General features: G+C 45.8%; 1 protein-coding gene across 3 annotated transcripts in view; it reads right to left on the bottom strand.

Moving 5' to 3' along the window:
* Nucleotides 1-21,481, bottom strand: part of PLEKHA8 (pleckstrin homology domain containing A8) — a 38,173-nt gene extending 16,692 nt beyond the window's left edge. Inside the window, exons 1-7 of one of the 3 annotated variants that reach the window (XM_040964687.1) lie at nt 21,306-21,481; nt 8,968-9,084; nt 7,425-7,580; nt 5,556-5,680; nt 2,900-3,058; nt 1,962-2,002; nt 78-232 (exon numbers count right to left, since the gene is read on the bottom strand). In XM_040964687.1, the coding sequence (XP_040820621.1) occupies nt 78-232; nt 1,962-2,002; nt 2,900-3,058; nt 5,556-5,680; nt 7,425-7,580; nt 8,968-9,084; nt 21,306-21,345 (793 nt within the window). In that variant the 5' untranslated portion in view covers nt 21,346-21,481. The remainder of the gene's footprint in view (nt 1-77; nt 233-1,961; nt 2,003-2,899; nt 3,059-5,555; nt 5,681-7,424; nt 7,581-8,967; nt 9,085-21,305) is intronic. The other 2 variants (XM_040964688.1, XM_040964686.1) reach the window with 2 other exon arrangements.
* Nucleotides 21,482-23,867: the final 2,386 nt, after the last annotated feature.

The following is a 23,867-nucleotide window of genomic DNA, read 5'->3' on the forward strand; positions in this document are numbered from 1 at the left end:
CAAATAGCAGATGGTAATCAAAGCCCCACATTCCCCACTGTCCCATGGTTTGCTTCAGACTTGACTTCTGTTTTTACCTGTTATATTATCCTCTGTGTTTTCTTTGCTGGATAGACTGCAGTCTATCTCTGCAGATTTCAAACATAAGGAGCTCCTGTTTTTCATTAGGATTTCTTCATCACCATTTATTTCCATATTTAAAGATCCATTTTCACAGTTGTTTTCCGTTTGCCTGAGGTATTTTTAAAAAGAAAAAGCCAGAAAATCCGATGATATGGTTGGTCACAGGCTGCCCCAAAATATACAATTCTGAAAAATGGGGAAGGGGCTCATATCACCAACTCCTTTTAACATCAACTTCCCGGTTCCACGTCAGAGTAGGGTCTGCTGCAATAGGAGTGAGCCAGTTCCAAGGCTGAAGCTAAGTCTTGGCCAAGAATGGCTGGCTTTTTCTGACACCTCAGCTGACCTAATCTTCCTGCTGCCCACTAGCATCAGGAAGTAGCCATTGACAGCTCTTTGGTTTTCAGTCCAGCTTTCTTCAGGAGCCACATATAACACTTCCTTGACTTCCTACAACTTCTCCATGGGAGGGTTCTCTCTCCCTACCCATGGGCACCTGCATGTGTTTGCCCAGCAGTTAACGGCAGGAAGCCACCTGCCAAGGCCAGCAGAGAATGCTTTCTACAAAGGATATCTGAGAGGAAAAACACCGGGAGGACCACAACCCATCCTGAGAAACGTGACAGCTTTAGAGTAGCAGAAAACATGCAAGTGGGGCAGCTAATGTTGTTTGCTAAAGGGACAATGGTAATGCTTTATTATGGGTAATTAGACATAGGCAAATTTAAACAAAAATATTTTCTTCTCACAAAAATAAGGGGAAATGGCCCAAGCCCTCTTCTGGTCCAGGAAAACCACTTGCTAGTTTAAAAAAAAAAATTACTATATTCAGCCTGGCAATTTAAAAAAAGGTAGGAATATACAGATGCAATACCACAAAAGAGAAAACCTCCATAAAGATGTCCCAACAGCAGCATTTGCAGGAGAGAACCATAAGCAATCAAATTAGTAATAAAGCAAACAACAGAATATAAAGGAACTAATAAGTAATAAACTGGAAGGACAAATATCTGAACTGTGTCAATACATGGGATGTTTGGAGTCAGTGAATCAAGCCCCCAGTGACTGTGTAACTCTACTTTTTGCTTAAACTTAAGCGGTGCTTAGAGGAATAGAAATAGTTTAGGTTTTGATATGAAGGGATTTTTTTTTTCCAAATTTTTCATTTTAAATGACCCTACTTTCTTTTCTGTATGTAGTCACAGTTGAAGGCCCAGTGTGATAGCCTGGTGGCTAAATCCATGCCTTACATGTCCAGGATCCCAAATGGGTGCCACTTTGTATCCCAGCTGCTCCACTTCCCATCCAGCTCCCTGCTTGTGGCCTGGGAAGGCAGCTGAGGATGACCCAAAGCGTTGGGACCCTGCATCTGCTTGGGAGACTAGAAGAGGCTCCTGGCTCCTGGCTTCAGATTGGTTCAGCTCTGGCTGTTGCAGTCACTTGAGGAGTGAGCCAATGATCTTTCTTTCTGTCCATCTCTGTAAATCTGACTTTCCAATAAAGATAAAATAGGTCTTTAAAAAAAATGCACTTGAGTTAATGTTCAGCTCTGGGAGAGAAGTTCCAACCTCAGGAGCTGCAGACAAATCGAGTCACTGGACCTGATGACTGGGATCTCTGCCCCAGGACAAATGCAAACACCTTCCCCACGTAGCAGGCTGGCCAAAATGCCTGCACTGTTGAGGGTACCCTGACAGGAAGGTCAGGTGCTGCTTCCTTCTGATACCATCCCAAATCATGAAAACCACCATGACGTCAAAACAAAATTAAGCCAAGAATAACAACATTCTTATTTATTTTATTTTCTACTTTTACAAAGAAGGAAAAAAGTACTCTACCTTTCCATTGAATTATGAATCGGTATAATAGGATGTTTCATCTTAAAAAAAAAGAAGAAATTAAAATTTACATGTTAAACCTCCAAGACAGCATATTTAGAAGTTTATATAAAAGCAGTAAATATAGTCCTGACATACACTGCCCCACTCTACAAGGACAATATTCCTCCTGAAAGGGAGGCACCAGTCAGTACTGCCTCTTATTTACTGAAATAAGGGCACCCACATTGCTAAGGAAAAGGAGGATGGTTTCTTAAAGGACTTAATATCACAGCTGAACTCTTGGTATTAACAGTTATAATTTCAGTTATGATCACCAAACATTAATAAATAACAAATTATGATGCAGTATTATATCAAACATCATAGGCATAAAGGCAAAATTAGGGGGTTTATACCTTTAAAATGATTTCAATATAGAATAAGGCTAAAATGGAGGTACATATAAGAGTAGGAGATTTAAGTCCAACTTAGGGACTCAGGGGACTCGGAGGAGGAATAAGAACAAAGTATGGAAAGAGAGATTTGAAGGGTGTTCCAGGAACTAGGAAAAGATAAAGGGAGGAGCCATAATAACTTCAGGTAAAGGAATGACAGCAACAGAGCTAGGGGATTTGGGCTTTAACTTACAGGCAATGAAGGAGCCACTAAAAGGTTTAGGTAAAGTGGTGATAATAGAATCATGTTGGTAAGAGTGAATGCCACCAGTTAGCAGGCCACTGCAATTCTAGTCAAGCCTCACCCTACTGGACTAGGAAGCAACGGATACACTGGAGACAGGTGGCAAACCTGCAGAACTCATTGCCTGGATATGAGGGAAGATATAAAAGTGGACATAAAGCCACATCATCTTCCATTTGTCTTTATCAGTCACCAAAGGGTGTTTCACTTAGACTTTTCTTTATACCCTGTAGCAGCTAAATCGAACAGGGCCTTACCTTATTGGACTTGAGCATGGCCAGCTGTGGTGACCCAGGGGGAGTGCGATATAGCAGTTCAGAGGTGAAGGCTGCGTTTGCGATCTGCATGCACTCTTCCAAAGTTTTCAGAAAAGTGTTGCAGGTTGATTTTAGCAGAGTTCCTACGTCAATTCCCTCCTACAAAACACCCAGAGTGGAAGACTCTCTTTGTTTTTGTCAAAACGAAAAACCTAACTCTGGACAGCACTTAGACTTGTTTACCCTCAAAGTAAAAATAATATTCAACCTGTTTAGCAGACAAGAATGTACAATAATTATAAAAGAAAAACACTAGGAAAACCAATTAATCCATTACCCATGGGGCTCACATTGTGGAATAATGGTTAAGCTACCTGTGTTGCTGGTATCTTGTATTATCACTGGTTCAAGTCTCAGCTGCCCCACTTCCCATCCAGATTCCTGCTAATGGCCTGGGGAAGCAGTGGAAGATGGCCCAAGTGGTTCTACCCCTGCCACCCAAGGGGGAGACTCAGTACAAATTCATGGCTCCTCGCTTTAGTGTTGTAGATATTTGGGGAGTTCCACAAATGGGAGATTTCTCTCTCTCTTTCTCTGAAATTCTGTTTGAAATAAATACACCTTAAAAAATCCATTAGCTATGCACAAAGCCTGTCCTCACTGCAACCCATGAGTTGCAACACCACCCCAGCTCAATAATACTATATAAACAGCACTGTCCCAGTGCTGTCCACGGAGCTCTCATGCAGCTTCCTGTCAGCCATATAATTTGCTTTCAGCACAGATGAGCCCACAAGGTTTCAGCAACAGGAATTACTTTTCCTTCATCCAAGTGCTCAGAGTGCTTGCTGTTTGGATATCAGTATTGACATAGTTAAGTTACACAGGAAACAGAGGTCATAGCCTGACTATACAGTTAAGAGACCACATTTTAGTGGCTTTTCTATTGCTTCAACTTCCTAACAAACTGCCAGCTGATGCTCCTGGGTACTAAACATACTTCTCATTAGCAACTCCCTAAAACACTTATGCATTTTCCTTTGATGGGTCCAGTGCAGTAACCTAGTGGCTAATGCACCAGGATCCCACATGGGTTGCACTTCCCTTCCAGCTCCTTGCTGTAGCCTAGGAAAGCAGTAGAGGATGGCCCAAAGCCTTGGGACTCTGTGCCTGGGGTGGGGGCACCCAGAGGAGGCTCCTGGCTCCTGGTCCTGGCTTTGGATCACCATTGCAACCATTTGGGGAGTGAATCAGTGGATGAAGGATCATTCTGTCTCTCCTCTTCGTAAATCTGACTTTCCAAGAAAAATTAATAAATCTTTAAAAAAAAAAATCTGCTGTGCTTAGGATCAGTGTTGTGGCACAGAGTTGAGAAGCTGTATGTGATGTCTTCATCCCTTAGCAGAATGCCAGTTGGAGTGTTGGTTCCTATGTTTCCGATCCAGCTCCCTGCTAATACACCTGGGAAAGCAGCAGCAGATGGCCCAAGTGCCATCCACATAGGAGACCAATGTACAGGTCCAGGCTTCTGGCTTTGTCGTGGCCCAGCCCTGGCTGTTGTGGCCATTTGGGAAGTGAACAAGAGGATGGAAGATTCCCCTTCTCTATTATTTGACTTTCTAATAAATTTTTTAAAGCTTTTCTTAAAACACACACACACACACACACACACACTGCTGTGTCCACTTTTTCCCTTCTTTCTAGACCAAGGCTTCTTCATGTTGCCACTATGGGGCTTGTTAGCTTTTGAGGTGTGTGTAAAGGGCTGGCTCTCCTATCCACTCTATCTTTGTCCTCTTCCCCCTAGATGCCAGTGACATTTCCTCAATGACAATCAAAAACGTTTCCAGATTTTCTCAAATGTCTCCTGGGGGCCACTTTTGGGCTAGCTGAGAATCGCCGTTCTGGATTATAAGCTTTTGTAAGAACAGGGCTGAAAGGTGGTTCTGGCTCTCCCGGCCTTCCCCTCTACAACAGGCAGCTGTTGAATGGACAAGACAGACCAGAAGGAAGGATCAAAGTGCGTTACATCACCTTTATCTAAGAAATACAACCTCCAAGTACCCTGCCACTGGCAGCACACCCGTGCAAATGACTGCAAACCCTTCACGAGGGATTCTGCACACCGCGGCACCCTCCACGGGACCCCTGCAGGAGCAGAGGCCCTCAGTCACTCATGACGTAGCTTAATGCCAGGCAGGTCCCTTAATACCTTATGTTTTAGGATAAACGAATAATAACTTTATTAATAAATGTTATAAAATCAACCTTTGCTGATGATGGAGAGAATAAAAGCTGTACCTCCTTCTTTGTGAGCACAACAGTTACTGTAGTGAAGTAAGATCAGGCTTATCGGAGAAAGCCGATATAGAACATCTTTGAGAAACTTGAGGCTGGCATTTTTGAACAAGGATGATACTGGAGAAGAGCATACCTTGGGATGCCTGTTACAGATTAATTTTGAATCCATCCCAAAAAAGAGAACTACCTGCTTCCATGTGATGAAATGCATACATTTCTTTGGTGAAGTTTGTTCCTTTTTTTTCCTCAATAAAATATGCATTCCAAGATAGGGATTATTCAACACCTGTCAGCAATCTGGTGTTACTTTTCATGGAAAATATTAACAGTTTTTATTATTAAAATAGGATTTTACCTCAGAATTGGATACACCAGTTGTGGTCACTTCTTTTGTTTTATCTACTTGTTGAACTAGGAGGTCACAGTAGAGTCTTAGTTCTGACATTTTGGTTTTCAAGTTTTCGGTGTTTTCAGCAAATTCTAAATAACAAAAATGATAATGTAGTTACAAGAATGCGTGACCAATTTCCAGGTTAGTATAGGAGACAAAGTAGAATATAAGAGACCTCCAAAATGTTCATGAAAACCATGCATTCTTTTTTAGTTCCTGCTTTCCAGCAACATTCTGAAGTGGTTTTGTACATAATCTTTGGCCAAAGTCAGATGCTGATATTATAAGCGATGGATATGATATGCCTGAAGACATTAGAACAAGAAAAACGGCGAAAGGGTGGTTCCAGTCTTTGAAGCATTTTTTGTTTTTAAAAAAGTATGACATATAGAAATTGTGCACATCTGAGGTACACTTTAATGTCGTCTTGAGGCATATATATGCTGGGTAATGTCCAGTCAGGGCTGACACATATATATCCTCAAACACTTTACTTTGCTTTATGGCAAAAATGTCCCAAATCCTATCTTATGACTTTTTTCTTTTTATAGATAAATATACAGTTTACTTGTGGTCTCAAAGGCACTCTGCTGTGCTATGAAACTGCAGAACTCCTTACTCCTGTCTAGCTACAACTCAGTACCTGTTAATCAACCGTTCCCCAACTCCTCCCCAGACTCTAATAACAGCTATTACATTTTAGTGCAGTAATCTACTTCTTGGGATGACATACTGTGTAATCACCAGTACAGGAAGGAGCAGGTAACAGTCCTCTGAGTTGCGCCTGTCCCACAGTCTGGGGCAGTCAAGGGCTCAGTGCCCTTTGCTCCCTGGGCTCAGAGTTATCTGTCAACTATTGTTGCATTCTGCTCAGGTCCAGGAAACTGTCTTAGTTATTCGAGCACCACTAGGAACAGCCCTGGTCATTTAGCTGAGAACTGGGTGAGCATGCTGCCAGTTCACGAGAACGGTCCTCAGTCATCATTAGTAAGCCACTCCAGGCACTGTGGAGCCAGAAGCTGTCGCAATAATTACCACTTGTCTCCTTCCCAGGCTGCACATCACCACCTGCTCTGAGCCAAAGTGACAGCTTCCAGAACTTGTTCCTGATTCAGTGCTAGAAACAGTGAAGAGACCATTTCACCAGTCTACTTAGACAGGCATATCTGCCACAACTGTGAGGAAAAAAAAAAAAAAAAAAAAAAAACGCTCCCATCCACCACTGCCCCCAAGCCAGTCAATCTCTCTAAGGACAGACGGGGCTGTAGGGCTGGGTCAGCAGCAAGTACGGCCAGCCAGAGAAGTGGTGTCATGGTTCTCAGAAGACTGGATGGTGTTGAGCATTAACAGCAAACTGATAATTACCCATCCATCCTACCTCAGGGACAGGAGGGGAGAGGAAGTTGGCACTGCAGAAAATACTACCGTTCAGGACTTCTCTGCTCAGCTACTTTCAACTCAGCTCAGATGAATGTTGTGCATGCTGGGTACTAGACCATTTCACATCTCTAGTTGTCATGGTAACCTTTCTAAGACATTTAAAGATGTTCAGAGAGGTAAAATAACCCATGCCAGTGTCACACAGTCAGTAAACTATAAAGCTTTCATTTGAAGCCAATTTGTCTGATACCAAAGCCTATATTCCTTCTACTAGGATATACAAAGAGTCTCAGTTAGATACGGACCTTGGTTTAAACTCTTCTATGATAGATACCATTGTAATGATACAAAGAGCTCGCCAGGCATTCACAAGCACAATTACAAATAAGGGAATCCAGAGATGGGAAAGGGTGATTCTTAGGGTTCCCAGCCCAGAGCACAACCAATACTTGCCTTTCTCCTTCTGGGTCCTGCTGTCTGTCAGACAAGCCTTGGCTGACCCCAGGGCCACCAGCCACCGCTGTCTCTCAGCCACACTTCTAGCCTTCAGGTAGAAATACTGTTCCCCAGGAATTATCAGGTCCATGCGTGTGTTGTCCACAGAATGAACTAGGAACAAGACAGAGTGATCTCAGAGACCAAGATAAGCCCTAGTTGGGTAGTCTCTAACCCATTCACTGTGTTGAGCTCCACTGAGCCAGCCACTGGGGTTCTACCTGGAAAGGTGAGGATGCCAGGCCTCAGCACCTGTTCCAGTTCACACAGATCTGTGTCTGCTTATCTCTCCTGCATCCCTCTGTCAATCGACAGGGGAAACCCTGCCATGGGCTCCAAGGCATCACCAAGACTGACTCAAAGAAGGACCACTGATATAATTTTTTGATGAAACTGGCCTTGAATCAGAATAGAGGAACTCTCTTTTGGCTACTGAATGTGGATAGTATGCTGCTCTGAGGTAAAGCAGGGTACCATATCACCAGGGAACCAGAGCTTAGATGCAGTTTGCTCTGAGGGTTCATGTGTGGCAAACTTGCTCCGCAGTGTAGTTAAGCTAAGAGGTGAGACCTTTATGAGCTGCAGTCGCATGGGGGGTGTCAGGAGTGCTGCCATCTGAAAGAATTCATGTACTTCTTGTGGAACTCTGCTCAGTGCTGCAGAGAGGGCTATTTTAATAGAGCAAGAGTGGCTCCAGTCTCTCTGGCTTCTGGTTTTAGCAGATCACCTCTCCCTCACACACGCTTGCACAGTGATGTCCTCCACCAGTGTCATACAACCAGGAGGGGCCTCCCCAGAGTCAGCACCACAGTCTCTGGACTTCCGGCCTTCAAACCGGAAGCCAAATAAGCCTCGTTTCTTTCCAAGCACCCATACCTGAAGCAACCAGGTCACAGTGTTCTTTCTACTTTCTACAAGTCAGACCCAAAGTATATGAATTCCCTCAGAACCCTTCAGAGGAAAAACCAAGCCAGTCATGCTCCTCCTCAGCAATGCCCCACCCCAAAACTTAAATCCCCATTGAATCTGTTTTGCCTCTTAGCCACATCTTAATTTTTCTAAATTCCAAATAGACTTCAAAACTAAGAAGTACGTCTGTTTGTGGCTCTGGTAGGTTCTGGCTGGTTACTGGTGGGGTTGGAAGCATGCTGCTCTGCGTATGTGTGCACGTGTGCATGTTGTTTTTCTTGACTTAAACACAGATGTGCTTGGTGCACTGGTAACAAGACTCAAGTAAGCTTTGCAAACAGCCACTCGCCCAGTGAGCAGGTGACTAAGCTGTGCACTAGCTCAGTGGTGAACCACACCGCTCTCATCTCTTCTGACCACATCTTAACTAGTCCTCCGGGAAAAGCTGGCTTTTTACAAGGCTTTCTCTGGAGGATACAGTACTGTGTATCTTGGTCTATTTGAAGGAAGCAGCCAAGAAAGGCGAATGCTTGCTTATCTCTGCAGGGAGATGGAAGGAAAAATAACATCTGCAAGCCACTCAACTTCTTACCTTGAATCTCACAGACTGCCATTTGGATGCTCCCTTTGCAACCTTTCCAGGCGTCCTCAGGAGAATCATAGTAGGATAAGATCCCCCCACAGAGAAGGAACCATCGAGGCTGCCAGCCTGAAAACAGAAGAAACAGCAATGTAACCAGGGCTGACTGCACAGGACCCAGCACCAGGACCTCACACAGGACACTAGCTCCCAGCTCAAGCAGCTTCATAATGCCAGGGGAATTCTAAGATAAAAAGCAGCAGCTTAGAAAAGATCTATGTAACTGATCTCATTTTAGGGAAAGTAAAAGCAAACATCCTTGAGGCTTGTAGTTTTAGTCACGGGAGGCACAGAGTAAGTCGGGATCAGCATCAAGTACAGTGATGATTCTCAAGGCAGTGGATTTATAAGTGGTCTTTATTCTCCTTTTACCCTAACATAGGGCTAGCCATTTGTGATTTCTAATTTTTCTGAAGCAAATGATGATTGTGTACTGAATGTATTATTATCACACATTCAATCTCCTCTCTCCTGGTTAAGAAAAAAATGATCCAAAACTTAGAAACAACAAAAATTACAAACAGTGTGTGGCATCCATCATGCTGGTAAATCGGCCCAGAGTCACATGACCCTTGGGGAAAGGTAACTGTTGAATTTACTAGTCAATACTGATCCCCTGAGACGGAGTTGTCTTAATATATCACGGCCTCACTGTGTTCACTTCAGTGTTAGAATTTCAGGAGGTAAATCACAGATGGCAGAAACAAATCTTATCCAGTTCTCACACACCTGTCTTCTAACTGGCCCAAGCTTGATGATGCAGCCTGTTGGGATACAGTTCCCTCTGGCAATTATGCTAGGCTGAGGCAGCCACAGAGAAGGTCAGAGGGGGCTCCTGGCAGAGGCTGTTCAGGCATAGACAACTGCTGGGCCCTTGGGAAATGAGTCCCACAAACCAAGTGGGTAAGACACAGACAGATGTTACAACAGTACCTATTTCTATTTATACTGCATATAGGACCATCTAGCACCTGTAACCTACAGTTATGATCCAAGGAAACTACATTTGTGATCAGAAGACTGAATGGTCAGCACTAAATCTAATGGAAGAGCTAGGTGGGCAGGTAAGAGGATTTTATGCACTTACTCCCCCCCACCTCCCCCCCCCCCACCACCACCACTGGGTTCAACTTTTCTAGAAACAAGGCCTGTTAGATACCACTCCTTACTTCCTCCATCAAAATTGGGAAACACTGATTGTCAACATTCACATTATGATTAAATCTGAACTGGAATGTCTTGCCAACATCCCTTTCTCACCAAAGAGCTCATCCTCTCCAAAACTATGGCTCTGCTCCTCTAGCTTCATTTCCTATTGGTGACTTCTTCTCAATGTCCTAGGCCCTTTGGATATCAGAAGCCTAAGGGCCCTAAGTTGACACAGCACAAGTGAGTTCTTGGCTGGCAACCCCCTTGGGATAAATGCAAATTTCTATTTCAGAAGGTGATGCTTCCAATGTTGGCTTCAACTTCTACAGAAATACACACAGGAGGCCCCTGTTTTGGCACATACCTTACAACCAACTGATTATCAAACTATCTTCTTGATTAGATACTCCTAGAATCAAACATTACTGAGGATGTTTTACCCCTTTGCAAGAATCTGATTATTTATATGTATAATTGAAACTGAAGAAATCAATTTCTGAAGAGTTGAGAAATGGAAGATGTCAACCAACTCATTATATAGAGAAGGAAGCTCATCCCAGACTCACAGACAGCAAATTGCAGAGCTGGGAAGAAAACCATGTCTTCAGATGTTGCTTCTTTTGGCAAAAAAATCTCCCAAATTTTAGCTGCCTGTTCCCAGAAAGTCATTTTGGCACAGAACAATGAATATCTTTTCTCTTATAGCTCAATTCCCATGGCTAGGTGGGGTAAACACTACCCAGATGCACCATGATTTTTATATAGAAGTCTTTTAAGACATGCTCAGTAAGTGTATTTTATCAAAATTAAGACACATCCTCTAAGTTAGCATTCTTGAGAAATTGACAGGAGGTAGGAGTGTGTGTGTGTGTCTGTCTGCCTCAGAGGCTTACACTAAAGAACTTGATTATGGGATGGAGGAGGCTAAACTCCAAGACCTTCAGTCAGCAGACTCACCTAGGACAATCAACAGTGTAAATCCCCACAACAAGGCAACTAGGGAGGAGCAAGTCTCTCTGTTGGCCTTTCTGTTGCAGTCAAGTCTCCTACAGTCCGCATGAGGCCCACTCACATTCAGAAGGGCACACTTCTTGACTTAGTTTCCTATTTCAAATGTTCATCTCCTCCAGAAACTCTTCCTGGACCCACTCAGAATAACAGCTAAACAAATGGGCATACTGAGACTCAGTCAAACTAATACATAACATTAACCACCACATCATCAATAAGAAGACACATGGCTTATGTAACACAAAGAGACCAAAAACTCTGATGATGAAACAATGACATGCACTGATTCAAAGAAACCTCCTGATTTCAGAGTGGTTAAGATGTGGACGAAGGGGAAAGTGTCTTAAAATTGAAAAGATGTACTAGTTTTCCCTATAGGAATCTGAGAAATGTTCACCAGCAACCCCCACCCCTACTCTGCTGACAGACTGCAGGACACCTTGAAAGTAGCTAATAAACTACAGTAAGTAACTGAAATAACAGCTTCCCTAGTATGAGCTCTGTATTTATCCAAGGGAACTTATCATTACACCAAGTGAAGTTCAATCTATTGCTATTTTATCCTGTAGCTCATAGGAATTTCTCACAGACACATAATTCCTGGAGTTGTGGAAGGCACAGCAGGAGACCATACCGTCTCCTTCCACTGAGACAAGATTTCAGTGCACAATGATAGGGAGTCCTGTGTAGTGCTGGGACACACTGCTCTTTATTTGAAAGAGGGACAGAGAGTAAGAGAGGGTGTTCTCTTTCACCTGTTGGTTCATTCCCCAAATGCTTTTAACAGCCAGGACTGCACCATGTTGCAGCCATTCATCCAGATTCCTACCAGGTCTCCCTGTGGTGGGCATCTGGGAGCAAAGCCAGAGAAAGGAAGACTTTTCTCTCTCTGCCATTTCAATACACAAAAACTAATATTAAAATGCACTTAGCGCTGGATCTAAACTGGCTCAGCCCATGTTGATTTTACACTAAAACTGATCCTCTCCCCACCCCCTACTTTTTTGAGACCTCTCCTTAGAGCCCATATCTGTTGGTTCACTCCCCTGGAGTGTCTCTCACATGGTCCAGGTCTCCCACATGGATGGCGGGAACCCAATCACTTGGGTCATCACCTCCTGACTTCCAAGGTCCGCATCGACAGCAGGCTGAGCAGGAGCTGGAGCCAGGGCTTGAACCTGAGCACATTATCATGGGGAGTGCAGGTGCCTTAACCTTTAGGAGAAATAACTACCCCCAAATGTCCTCCTTTTTTATTCCCCAGAAGTAACTACCATTTTAAAATAAAAATCTCTAAATGGAAAGGTTCTTGTTCCTTTAAATATCTCAACCAAAAGAGTGACTTGTGAGTCATATCCACTTATGACTAGAAGATATTGTAGCTTCCCTTCTTTTTCAGCAGCCTGGAGACAGTGAAATCCAAGATTCTGATGATTTACTTTATGGAATTCATGATACATAAATTCTCAGAAGCTACGAGCAGCCAGTTTGCATAAAAAAGCTGAATATATAAACTGATTTTTCCAGGCATCACTACTCCAAACAGCCAACCAACTACTCTACTTCTTGGGGAACTAGGCACTGGCAGTTTATATACATTATCCATTCCATCTTCTTAACAAGCCTAGGTATGGCTCTTAGTGTTGCTGCCACTGTAGAAGTGGGGTTCAGGAAGATTAACTTGCTCAGGCATCAGCAATAGTGTGTAGTTTTGTAGTGGGGGTTTGAACTCTGGCTTTCTGACTCCAACCTTTCACATGGAGAAGTTCAAATCTCTCAGACTGTAACTTACAATGGATGAAGAATTAATCATTGTATATTCATATGCAAAAGAATGAGGGTGTACTCAACCAAATATCATATACAAATACTAACTCAAAATGCATTAGAAACCTAAATGTAAGAGCTAATACTACAAAAGTTTTTAGAAAAAGAAAAGAGAGTAAATATTTATGTCCTAAAGTTAGGCAATGGACTATTAAGATATACCAAAGGGGTCTACGGCCATACCACCCTGAATGCACCCGATCTCGTCTGATCTTGGAAGCTAATCAGGGTCGGGCCTGGTTAATACTTGGATGGAAGATATACCAAAGGGGACACAGCCTGAAGCACCTATACCTATATCAGTGCAGGTCCATGCCCTGGCTGCCCTACTTCCCACCTCGCTCCCTACTAATGGGCCTAGGAAAGCATCAGAAAATAGCCCAATAATACGGGCTTCTTGGGTCGCTTGGCCTGGGTCCTTGGCCCACCTGCATGGTGGGTACTGGGTCCATGAGCCGCAGGGGTGGAGGATCTGATGGGGTCTGGGTCGCCTGGCCTTGGTCCTCACCCTGCCTACATGAAAGGTGTCAGGTCCATTAGCCCCTGGGGGAGGGGAGACCAGCAGAGCTTGAATAGCCTGGCCCAGATCCTTGTGCTCACCTGTAAGAACTGGCCATCCTCAGTGGAAAAGATGGAGTAGTGGACAGCTGGCCCAGGTCCACATGGAGGATGTGGCAGCCCACTGAGGCCTATAGAGGACATCTGGTACCATGCCAGAAGAAGGAGGGCAGAACAAACTGGATAACTACTCCAGCCAAATGATGACAGCAAATATCTGGGTGAATGGAGACTCTAAGGTTGACTATGTCAGCCAATGGACATTGATAAGGTCACCTCATCCTTGGATCCGCAAAATTGACAGCATTTCAGAACTATCGAAACTGCCTGGGCAGAACTCTCAGAGCATGCACCACATCAGGACCCTGAGTTGATATCAGATGGCCATTCCCCATCCCTGGATTTGGAGCGGTTGGGAGGCTGGGTATGACTTCTCCCCTTGTCCCCGCTTTCCCCAGAAACAGGAAAAAGAGGTCGAAAATTTGGAAACAATGATCACACCCACTTTTCCCTAACCCTTGATCCTTTCCACTCTGATCAGCTATGTAAACATCACCTTAAATAAAAAGAACATGGGCCCCTACACCACATTATAGACTAGGATGGAGTTCCTGGCTCCTGATTTTAGATTGGCCCAGCACTCACCATTGTAACCAAACTCTTCAAAAAGAGAGTGCGAGACAACACCAAAAGCATAAGCTTTAGATTGCACAGCTTCTATGTTGTAAATGACATCACCAAGAAAATGAAAAAGAAAACCTACAGAATAAAAAAACTTATTTGCAAATCACATATCTGGTAAGTAACTTAAACTCACAATAAAGAACTCTAAGCTCCTTGGTGAGAAAATACACAGTTAACAGATGGGAAAATAATGTGAATAAACACTTTTGCAAATATATAAAAATGAATAACAAACACATGAAAAGATAAGCAGCATTATCAGTCAGGGAAATATGAGTCAAAACCACAAAGGCCAAGGTGTGTCCACCAGGACAGCTGTAGTGAAAAAGAGCTAACAAGTGGGTAAGGACACAGAAAACCAGGAATCTTCTTTGGATGTTGATTAGAATGTAAAGTGGTGCAGCCACTTCAGAAAAACAATTGGCCAGTTCCTCAAATTGTTCCACATGATCATATGACCTGGCAATCCTACACCTATGAGTAAATCCACAAAAAAATGTGTCTGTTTGAAAACATGGATGGTCACAGCAGCATTCATCATAAGAGCCAAAAACTAGAACAATCCAAATAGTTATCAACTGAACAAAGGTTAAACAAAATGTGGTCTATCTATCCATGCAACAGAATACTATTTGGCCATAAAAAGTGAGGCAATACAGCACACATTCTAAAAAACCAAAAACTACCATTGTGCTAAAGGAAAGAAGCCAGTCATAAAAAACCACCTGCTATAGCTGGTACATCGACTCAACTGGTTAACCTTCCATCTCTAAGCACAGTATCCCATATGGGCACTGGTTCTAATCCCAGTGGCCCTGCTTCCCATCAAGCTCCCTGCTTGTGGCCTGAGAAAGCAGTCCAGAACAGCCCAAAGCCTTGGGACCCTGAACCCACCTGGGAGACCTAGAAGTTCCTGGCTCCTGGCTTTGGATTGGCTCAGCTCCAGCTTTTGTGGCCATTTAGGGAGTGAACCAGCAGGTGGAACCTCTTATCTCTGTATCTTATTCTCTCTGTAAATCTGCTTTTCCAATTAAAATAAATAAATCTTCAAAAAAAATCACATACTGAAAAACTCCACTTATGTAGAATTTCTAGATCAGGAAAATCAATATAAATTAGTGCTTCCCAAGAGGGAGGGGCAGGTATAGGAGTGACTGCAAATTTGGTACTGGGTTTCTTTTTGGGATAATGAAAATGATTTAAAATGGATTGTGCAATGGTTATACTCTATGTACATACTAAGCCACTGTTTTGGACATTTTAAGTGGACAAACTTTATAGTACACAAATCATTATTTCAATAAAGATGTTAAAACAACAACCGTAACAAAGGTTGACCATTGTCTGATCATGGATCTTGCTCTAGGTCAGTCCTATCCCAGATGTCTTTCCAGCACTGGGTACACAGCACGCACAGAGCTAAGAGTCACCTTCCTCCATCTGAGAGGAGGCAAAATTACAGCACCTTCTCAATGACATCCAGCCGGCCAGCATGATACAACCTTTTGTTATTTTTGGAATGCAGTACTGCAATGTGCCTGGGCCCTGACCTGGAAATCCCCAAACCCTGTGTCTGGCGCAGAGTTCATCAGAGTTGCCCTCCTGTCTGCTGACTGGGCAGGAAAAGGACCCAAAACTGCCAAATGAAGAAGCACTGTTCAAAAAATTCTCTCGTGACAAACTGCATGTACAATATTGAGTACTGAAAGCCTTCCTCACTCCTGACTTCCCCTCCCAGCCACTGCCAAATACAGTCTTCTGTTCTGGGTCAACTGTACTTTATTTATTTATTTTTTTAAAGATTTATTTATTTATTGGAAAGTCAGATATACAGTGAAGGAGAGACAGAGAGGAAGATCTTCCGTCCGATGATTTACTCCCCAAGTGACCGCAACAGCTGGTACTGAGCCGATCCAAAGCCGGGAACCAGGAACCTCCTTTTGGTGTCCCACGCGGGTGCAGGGTCCCAAAGCTTTGGGCCATCCTCGACTGCTTTCCCAGGCCACAAGCAGGGAGCTGGATGTGAAGTGGAGCCGCCAGGATTAGAACTGGCACCCAGATGGGATCCCAGCGCATTCAAGGCGAGGACTTTAGCTGCTAGGCCACGCCACCAGGCCCTCAACTGTACTTTTAAATACAGGTTCGATATGAATCAGCTAGAACAACATGGTGATCATGCAGGGAGGTTCTTTCAAAGTATTATGCAAGGGGCACCACCTCTGGAGCCACTTATTACCTGTATGGCTTTGATTCAGTTCTACCTTTCTGTTCCTCAATGCCTTCATGTGGGAAATGGAGATAATAAAGGCAAATATTTCTTAAAACTATGTAAACATTACATATGAAGAGACACCACTGTGGCATAGCAGTTGCCTATGATACCACCAGTATTCCATGAGTGCTGGTTAAAGTCCCAGCTGCTCCACTTCTGATCCAGCTCCCAGCTAAAGCACTTAGAAAGCAGAGGAAGATGACCCAAGCTCTTGGGTCCTTGCCACCCATGTGGGCAATCTGATTGAACCTCCCAGCTATCCCCTCCCTGACTGTTGTCATCATTTGAGAATAAGCCAGAGGACAGAGGATGAAAGATCTCTTTCCTTCTTTCTATGTAACTCTACTTTTCGCATTGAATAAATCTTTGGAAATAAAAAAAAAAATTAAATAAGCTAATATATGTAAAATGTGTACAGCAGTGCTTGGCACAATATAAGCACTATTAAGGTTTTTTTAAAACTCTCCTTACAATTACCAACTGGTAAATCCTATTACTGTTTTCAAGGATAGGTAATCTCAGAATGACAATCAGATTTCAGGTTTCTGTGACTCCTGAACCACTGTTCTTGGCACATAGGTGTGACCTGCCATGTATGATTAAACTTCAGCGTTAAATGACACAAATGACAAACACACAATAGTGTTTGTAAAAGATTGAGTCTATTCCCTCTGATCCTAAATGTCACTTTCCAGTACCTGCAAAGATGTCTCAACATTATGTCCCAGAAATGCCACTGTTCTGCCCCTCAAAAGGCAGGACAGGGCCTGGTGCAGTGACCTGGCAGCTAAAGTCCTTGCCTTGCACGTGCCCTGATCCCATATGGGCGCCAGTTCTAATCCCAGCAATCCCACTTCCCATCCAGCTCCCTGCTTGTGGCCTAAGAAAGCAGTCCAGGATGGCCCAAAGCCTTGGGACCCTGCACCCGTGTGGGAGACCTGGAGAAAGTTCCTGGCTCCTGGCTTTGGATTGGCGCAGCATCAACTGTTGTGGCCTCTAGGGGAGTAAATCATTGGACAGAAGATCCTCTGTCTCTCTTCCTCTCTGTATATCTCACTTTGCAATAAAAATAAATAAATGCATTTTAAGCAGGGCAATGTAGGACTGTTCAAGGAAAATACAAGAAGCTCTTTTTTCCATCTCTTCATTTTTCACAGAAAGCTTTATGCCCACCACTCAAGGGAAAAGAAACTCTACACTCTTGAGGTAGGCTCACACAAGCATCTGAATGCTACTCCCAGGGCTTCGTGAAGTTTCCAATTTTTTTTAAAGGTTTATTTATCTTTATTGGAAAGGCAAATTTCAGAGAAGGAGATAGAAAAATCTTCCATCTGCTGTTTCACTCCCCAAATGGTTACAACAACCAGGGTTGAACTGATCTGAAGCCAGGAGCCTCTTCTGGGTCTCCCACACAGGTATGGGATCCAAAGGCTTTGGACCATCCTCAACTGCTTTCCCAAGCCACAAGCTGGGAATCGGATGGGAAGTGGAGCAGCCAGGACACAAATCGGCAACCATATGGGATCCTGGCACTTAAAGGGGGAAAATTAGCCAATCGAGCCATTGTGCTAGGCATAAAGTTTCCAACTTTTAATGACTGATTCCCACAAATTTAGTTGAAGAATCAAGATACGCAAACACTATAACCATAATATTTGGCAAATGACAATAAATGCAGCAGGAGAGATGCAAACATGTAAGCAGAACTTTCCACATTGCAGCCAGCTAGGCTTGCTGGAAGCTCATCATTCCTCTCTCCCTCTCTTGCACACACACACTCCCCACCATCTCAGCACACCTGTAAACCGGCCCATCAGCCCTGCCACAGGCTCCTGTTGCAGCCTCCTCTTGGCTCTCTTGTCAGGCGAATCCTTTCCCCTTTCCCCTGCTCTGGCTTTGGGCCTTCACGTTGGTGCTAGGGCTGCAGAGTTCTTCCTCACAGACTGGCTGCACTGCTGCCTGCTCTGTTACTCTCAGCCTCTGCTCAATGTTTTCTTCAGAACAGCTTTGTCTGACAATCCATAATTACACACATTTGGAGCATGCTTCCAACCCTGTATGAATGAGCACCTGCTTCCCCAGCACACTGTCGGCTCAGGAAGGGCAGGCGCTGTGGGCCTTGCCCTGCTGCACCCAGGACACACCGGGTGGTGAGCAGAATTAACAACATCCCGCAAGGAGGCAAAAGAACAAGTGAGAAACTCATCCCGTCTCCACACACACTGGACACAAGTTATTCCACATCAAGCTGTCAGCATGATAGAAATACCAAACAAAACAGACATATGGATTATATGCTCCTTTGGGAGAAAAAAAAATGAAAATGAACACAAACTCAGATTGGGATATGTATGTGAAATTATTATGTGTGGGGCTGGTGTAGTGGCATGTCTGCTAAAGCCGTTGCCTGTGACACTGGCATCCTATATGGGTGTTGGTTCATGTCCTGGTTACTCCACTTCTGATTCAGTTCCCAGCTAATGTCCTGGGAAAGACCGTGGAAGATGGCCCAAGTGTTTGGGCCCTTCCCACCCTCGTGGGAGACCCAGATAAAGCTCCCGGATCCTGCTTCAGCTTGGCCCAGTGCCGCCCACTGTGGCCAGCCGGGCTGTGAACCAGCATATGGAAGAGCTTTGTCTCTCCTTCCGTCTCTGTAACTCTTTCAAAATAAATAAATAAATCGTTCCAAAAAGTATTATATACCAAACCACAAAAAAAGTTGCTTTTGAAAACAAGCTTCAGAAAAAGGAAAAGTAGGGATGTCTCCATGAGAGCTGGTCATGAAGCCCACCTCTGCTCTCTCCAGGAGCCCAGCTCAGACAGCTGAGCGGAGGGAACGAGAATGCCGGTGACTTCCCAGGCTCTTCCTGCTCCTTCCCAAAGGAAGACACCCACCAATGAAAGAGAATGTGCTGAACCCCAGGTCCAAGGCCTGTGGGGTGATACACGGCTGCCTCTGATCAGCACCCCTCTTCATCAGAGCTTCCATCCTGGCACCACTCACAGCATTAACTTCTCATTTGGGGTGGAAAAGGAGACTTTTCCACCTGAACAGATGGTCTGGCCATCACATGACACAGTCTCCAAGATCCTTGTACTAAACTCTGCTGAAAAACACATACCTCCGTATGTTCAGAGGGGGAAGAACATTTCACTACATTACTAAGAAACAGGCACAAAACTATCGAGACAGTGCGGAGAAGAAGCAGTGAGTAAATAGAAGAGGATGGGGGAGGGGCGAGTACAAGAGTGTTGAGCATGAGATAAAAAAGGCACCAGAAAAAAACCACATGTGATGCAAAGGGGTGAAGGGCCAGCAACTGTTCATCATGGAACTCAGAAGCACCTGGCAGAGCTTTGCAACCTCAGGGACCAAATCGCTCGGCCTCAGCCTCTGGCAGCGGCCACACCAAAGCCCAGCTCTTCCTCTGCCTCCAATCTAATTGTTTTATGTCACTCCAAGTCCTCACCACAAAGGCCAGGCCTTCCAAGTAAACCTCTCTCCTCAGGGCCTACCAATGACCTATTGACCCTAGGAGAACTCAGAGCCAACTACAGCATGCAGAGGGAAAGACGCCAAGTCCAACAGGCAGGTACAGGGTGGTAGCTGTGTGACATCCTTAAAGTTGCTGTGCCAACAGATCCTCTCATAGCAAACCATCCTGGAAACACCCAAAGCTCAGGGTCAGTGCTGTGGTGCAATGGGATGAACTGCTAACACGGTTTCAATTGCTGAAACTCCACTTGGGATTCAGCTCTCTGCTAATATTCCTGGGAAGACGGCCCAAGTGCTTGGGCACCTGCACTGGTATAGGAAACACGGTTGAGGCTCCTGGCTTTTGTTGTCATTTTAAGAGTGAAATCAGTCAATGGAAGGTCTCTCTCTGTGTGTAAACCTAAGTTTAAAATAAATAAATAAACCTTAAAAAAAAAATCGACCCAAAGCACTACCACACCATGACCTGGAACAAAACAGTCCCATGAAAGGATGGGGATAAAACGCTGCCATTAAACTGAAATCCTTAAGACCATTTCCATGACAGACACCCCCCCTCCCAAAAAAGTTCAATTCTTTAAAACTTTCCAGCACAGATTCCTGAATATCATAAGCTTCGATTAATCAGACCCCGTGGTTGCCCAAAGGAATCATTGCTGCTTCTGAATCATTGCTTCAAAATATGCAGAAAGCACTTCCACAAACTGCAAGGGACTGCAGGGTACTATTTTAAAATCCGTCTCCGTGGCAGGACAAAGAAACGGCTCCTAATACCTGCCCTTCGTTTTACCGTCATTTCTAAGTCTTTTATACAAAACACAAAGAAAGGGTCAGTGAGAAAAATCAAAACTCCCGCGCCCCCTGTGAGAGCTGGCGATCCTGTGGAGCTATAACTCCGATGCCCTGGTCTCCCCGCTGGACGACGCTGCAGGTGACAAAGGGAAAGTGGCCCTTCCCCAACTGCCATTCATTTGAAAGAGTCCAACCCAGCAGGGGGCCGGGCCAGGTCAGTAGGGCTCTCCTGCGGGGAACCGGCGAACCGCGGGGTTCAGGGCAGAGGGGAGGGTCCCATCTGCGGCCACCGAGGGCGGTGCGTCTTTCAATTCACCCCAAATCTCAGTCTCTTGTCATCTCCCTGGAAGAGGAAGGGCAGCGATCGCTCTCACCCAGCGCGTTACAGCAGAGAAAAAACGATTCTGGGATTTCGCCCCGCAGCGTGCTGCCGTCCACGGACCCAGGAGGGGACCGCTGTCCCCTCGCCGCCCCGGGCCGCCCGGACAAAGGGCCACTCACCGCTCAGATAGTTGGTCCACTTGTACAGCACCCCCTCCATGGCGCCCGCGCCGCGCCGGGGCCGCGCGCCCACTCCTGCCGGCGTCCTCACTGCCCCGGGGCCCGGGAGGAGATCCGTGGCGGCGGCAGCAGCAGGGCCATCTCCTGGCGCGGCCCACACGCCCACTGCCGGCGCCCGGGTCGGGTGCGGGGACGCCCGGGGGCCGCCTCACATTCTCGGCCCGGGGGCGGGGTCACTGCGGCGGCCTGGGCGAGAGAGGTTGCGGGCCGGCGGGCGGGCGGGCGGCTGGCCGGCCGGTGGGTCCGCGCCGAGGGAGGGACCGAGGCCGCTGGCCCGAGGAGCAGGTCCCGAGGGAGGCGGCGATCCAGGCGGCCCGTCGCGGGCGGGGCCCCCGCGCGCTCCCAGAGCCCTGAGCCCCGCGATGCCCGGAGCGCGCTCGCGCATGCCCAGTGCGCCGACCGCGCGCACGTTCCCCAAGTCCACCCCGGGCTTTCCCGGCGGCGGCGGCGGCGGGCCTGACGTGGTCCGAGCGGCCAGCGGGGAGTTGGGTCCAGCCGCGGCGGCGTGGCCCGCAGGCCGTGTCTGAGAAGGCGTGGGCGAGGCCCGGGGACCCGCGTGGGACGCAGCTCTGACTGTCCAGGGAGCCGTGGCTGGGTAGGGCCCCACGTCCTGAAGTTGAGGCTCTGCGTAACCCCTTCAGGCTACCGCACCGGTTACCTCACCTTGAACGCTCCGAGATCCCATATTGCTGCCGGTTCTAATCCCTGGCGGCTCCACTTCCCATCCAGCTCCTTGCTTGTGGCCTGAGAAAGCAGTAGAGGATGGCCCATAGCCGTGGGGTCCTGCAGCCATGTGTGAGACCTGGAAGAGGCTCCTGGCTCCTGGCTCCTGGCTTCAGATCAGCTCAGCTCTGGCTGTTGTGGCCACTTGGGGGGGTGAACCAGTGGATGGAAGATCTTTCTGCTTTTTCTTCTTTCTATAAATCTGACTTTCCAATAAAAATAAATAAATCTTTAAAACTAGAAGTTTTCTATTTGAAAGGCAGAGAGAACCCTTCCATCCGCTGGTTCCCTCTTCCTTATGGCCTCAAGGCCACCAGGAACCTGGGACTGCATCCAGGTCTCCCAAGCAGGGGCGAGAGGAGCAGGTGAGGCTGGGCCCTGGCTCGGGAGTGGCAGTTGGGAATTGGCACTCCAGCATGGGCTGTAGGTGGCGCAGGTAGCAGCTTTACATGCTGCACCACAGCCCTGGCTCCTTTCCTAAGAGCTTTTGACCAGGAAAAGTGCTATTGTAGGTAAAGTAGAGAGAGAAGTGCGAGACCTCTGCTGGGAATGAATGGGCCCTACGAAGCCTGCTAGGCAGACCTGGCAGAACCCTAAGGGGGACAGAGCTCACCTGTTAAGATGTCTCTTGGGGCAGGACAGGGCAGGGGGACTGGTTCGAGTCCAGCTTTCTGTGAGTGTGGATTACTGATGACTCAACTTGTTGGGTGCCCACCACTCCCATGGGAGACCCAGATGGAATCCCAGTGTCTAGCTCTTGGCTTCGGTCTAGCCTAGCCCTGGCCTGCTGCAGGCTTTAGGGAATAAACCAACAGATCAAAACACATTTCTCTCTCATCTTTTCTGCCTTACAAGTGGGAATAAATAGGAAGATGGAATTTAAGATGGACCTACCAATCTTATCCACCAGCCCAGTTTGCTTTGGTTAATGTGAGCAAAAGGTCTGCTTTTATCCACCATCTGCCTGGGCAATGTCAAGCAATCCTTTGTTCTTCATCTGTGCATTCCTCATCCGTTCCCAGAAATGCCCTCCTAAAATTAACTGGTAGACTTTTCAAAGACAATACCCTCCCTATTTCTGAAAATGTTTTTAGCCAATCCTGTTCTGGTCTCTTGCAATTAAAGGCCTTTTGGGGACCAAGCCAGTGTATATGCTCAGTGTGACATAGAGTTTTCAGACACTTCAGGGGGCTGCATTGTGGCATAACAGGTAAAAGCTGCCTCCTGTAATCTTGGTGTCTTGTATGGGTGTTGACTCAATATCTTTGTCTCACCTTCCCTCCAGAAACCTGATCTTCCTTTATAATAAAAACAAATAAATCTTGAAAATACTTTTTTATTTTAAATTCAGATTTTACAGAGAAAGAGAGAGAGAGATCTTCCATCCACTAGTTCACTCCCCAAATGGCCACCATGGCCAGAGCTGGGCCAGTTCAAAGCTGGGAGCCAGGAGCTTCTTCCAGGTCTTCTATGTGGGCGCATGGTCTTGAGGCTTTGGGCCATTCTCCTCTGACTTCCCAGGCTATTAACTAGGAGCTGGATGGGAAGTGGAGCATCCAGGGCATGAACCAACTCCATCGCTAGATAAGAAAAAACGTTGACCACTTCAAAACACTTCTCAGAAGGCATTGGAATTTATTGAGCATGTATCTCCGTGGCCTAGGTCGCTTGTATTGTGTCCTGAATTAACCTCATCTTAACCTTTTTATATCACCCACGTATTTCTGAGGACAGTGTACAACATGGTCTAATAGCTTTTGATGGATGTCACAGAGGCAG

The sequence above is a fragment of the Ochotona curzoniae genome, unplaced genomic scaffold, assembly GCF_017591425.1.
Source record: "Ochotona curzoniae isolate NIBS_2020 unplaced genomic scaffold, NIBS_Ocur_1.0 scaffold_3835, whole genome shotgun sequence".
Classification (NCBI taxonomy): Eukaryota; Metazoa; Chordata; class Mammalia; order Lagomorpha; family Ochotonidae; genus Ochotona; species Ochotona curzoniae.